Source organism: Trypanosoma equiperdum, assembly GCF_001457755.1.
Source record: "Trypanosoma equiperdum strain OVI genome assembly, contig: ctg_433, whole genome shotgun sequence".
NCBI classification, from domain to species: Eukaryota; Euglenozoa; class Kinetoplastea; order Trypanosomatida; family Trypanosomatidae; genus Trypanosoma; species Trypanosoma equiperdum.
The window spans coordinates 3615-6089 of record NW_027124347.1 but is presented as its reverse complement, the minus strand read 5'-3'; the positions used below and the strand labels follow the sequence as shown (position 1 = coordinate 6089).

The window sequence follows — 2475 nt, the reverse complement described above, 5'->3', positions numbered from 1 at the left end:
GCGCTGCGCTATATCTCTCCTACTGTCGTCTTTCACATATCTTTGTGGATGGTGACGGCTAGCTTTATGTTTTTTTATCACACTGTACATCATCCATCTCTTGTCACTTTTCACTGTTTCTTTAATAATAATAATATTCCTCATCCTCTTTCCCTATCTCTATTACACTCACCCTCCGTCTGGCACACTTATTTACCCCTTTATGTCCTTGATATTGTTTTTAGTGCTTCTTTTCTCAGCTCAATGCCATCCCCAGTATCGCTCTCGTTATAATTTTAGTATATGCACACTCACAACCCACTATTATTAATATCATCACATTATTATTATTATTTTAACTAATATCTATAAAATGAACAACGTTAGAAATTGTTCTTAGTACATATTGCATTGCTTAGAATTTTACACTCATAGGGCACTTCCATACACATTTCACTAAATGTTTACACTTTACGATTAAAGTATTGAAATAAATCAACGTTCAGGAAATATTAGCAAATTCTCATTATAGAAAATTTTTATAAATATTGTAAAATTAAGCAAAAACATTAAAGTTCTAAAATGCCGCCAAACCTATGAAGGAAGCAGCAATCAAAAACTCTCTTATTAGCGAGAAAACTACCATTTCGGCACTTTTACGTATTCTTGTCGGGGTCGCTATCTCCTCCCTTTTTCCATCCACAATGCTTTTTCCCATCCTTGTTGACTGCCTCACATTCCTCTTTCGTGTCACAATCAGACCATTTTACACCATCTGCTTGCTCTTTTGTGCCTTGGGCTGCTTCTACTGATGTTTTAGCTTTGCATTTTTTTGATTACCATATTCGCAAGAATCTGTGGACAATTTGGTTTGTTGTTGTTTAGTTTGGCGCATTTGTTCTGTTCCTCTATTGTTGGTTGCTTGTTTGTGGGTATTTGCGGAAGTGTCCCTGTCATCGGGTTTAATAAATCTCCAATCCAAAGAAACGCCTCCATTTGCTGCTCAATCATTTTTACTTGCGCTAGCGTGGCAGTGGCTTGGGAAAATATGTCACTTACTGCGTTTAATTTACCGACTGCTATATTTATTTCTTTAACCCACGGGATGGGTTTGCTTGTTTTAAGGACGTTGTGATAGCCGATGCAAACTCCTTTGCCGGCTGTGTTGAAGGCGTTTAGTGTTTCCGAGGTGCACGCACTTGCTGTCATAGCACCGATTACGTACCTCCCAAGCCCACCTTGTTTGGAAGGCTAAGGCGCCTGCCGTTGCAGCCGCTTGTTTGACGTAATTTTTTCCCAGGTTTGCGAAAATGGTTTGAACGGCGTTTTGTAGGGTAATCTGGAACAATTTGCTGGCGCCCGATGCGTCGTCCGTTTCGCAGTTTTTTTTTTAGTGTTGCCCACACTGTTTCTGCAATCGTCGTTTCTGTCGCCCCTGTTATTTGTGTTTGAGGGATTGATAAGGCGGCCCCACAGAAATCGTTTTCGGCCGCGGCGTGCTGTACGCATGAGCATACCATGTCCGTTGCTAAGCTCTTTCCTGCCTTGATCCCGTTGGTGGCCGCTGTCACACACATTGTGTCGCGGTCCTTGTTGGGCGGCCATGGAAATTTGCTTGCCTTGTCGTCAGGAACCTTGGTGTTTGAGTTCGTTGCGCTTTCGGCGCCGGTCTTTTCTGTTGCGTAAAGCGCCCTGGCCGTTGCATCCCGAGCTGCTTTCCTGAGGGTGGCGATTTGGCTGATTTTGTTTTTAAGTTATTTTCGTAGCTCGATGGCCGCCTTTGTCATTTTGTAGAAAGATGATTGCAGTGCTTTCTTGCGCGTTTCTGGTAGAGGGAGGTTATACATTTGAATGAAGTTTTTGTCCTCCTTGGACCCGGGCTTAGTCTGTGGGTAGTTTCTAATCATCATTGTCATTATATCGTCGTCGATATCCTTATAGTAGCCTTTAGCGGCTGCTTTTTCTTCCTTGATGGTCTGTGGCGTTGGCGGCTGGTCTTTTTCTTCTAGAACATCTGCCATGGCTTTCTGAAGGACTGTTAAATTCAACTTGACAATCGTTGTCATGATACTTTCCAGCTGTTTGTCTAGCATTGTTTTTGTTCCGTCAGCACCGGTTGTTACCTCAGGATCTGGCACAACTTGCACCAGAAGGTTATAAAGACCGCACATGTCCTTGTACTCTTTTGTGTTTTCATCTGCGGTGATGCCGAATTGCACTGTAAAAATTATGATAAGAGTTATCCTCAGAAGCTTTTTGTCAATCTCGTACGCCTGAAGTGTTCTTCTTGTCGTCGTAAAAAAGTAAAATGGGAAAAAAGGAAAATTTTCAAAACTATGCTAATCCTTGAATGAAACAGAGGATACCGTAGAGTACACCTTGGCTTACATTAACGAGTCCTTAAAACGGCACGGAGTAAATCCTATAAAAAAGCTCTTAATTCTACTCCAAGTCGTTTTACATCTATATATCTATATACAATGAATATACTCTTCG

At 41.6% G+C, this 2475-nt stretch overlaps 1 pseudogene across 1 annotated transcript; it reads right to left on the bottom strand.

The window, feature by feature from the left end:
- Positions 1 to 596: 596 nt before the first annotated feature.
- Positions 597 to 2180, bottom strand: TEOVI_000180900:pseudogene (annotated as a pseudogene). Its single transcript is given in 5 exon segments — positions 597 to 812; positions 815 to 838; positions 841 to 1212; positions 1214 to 1360; positions 1362 to 2180. Coding segments are annotated over 5 exon segments (1578 nt in total).
- Positions 2181 to 2475: the final 295 nt, after the last annotated feature.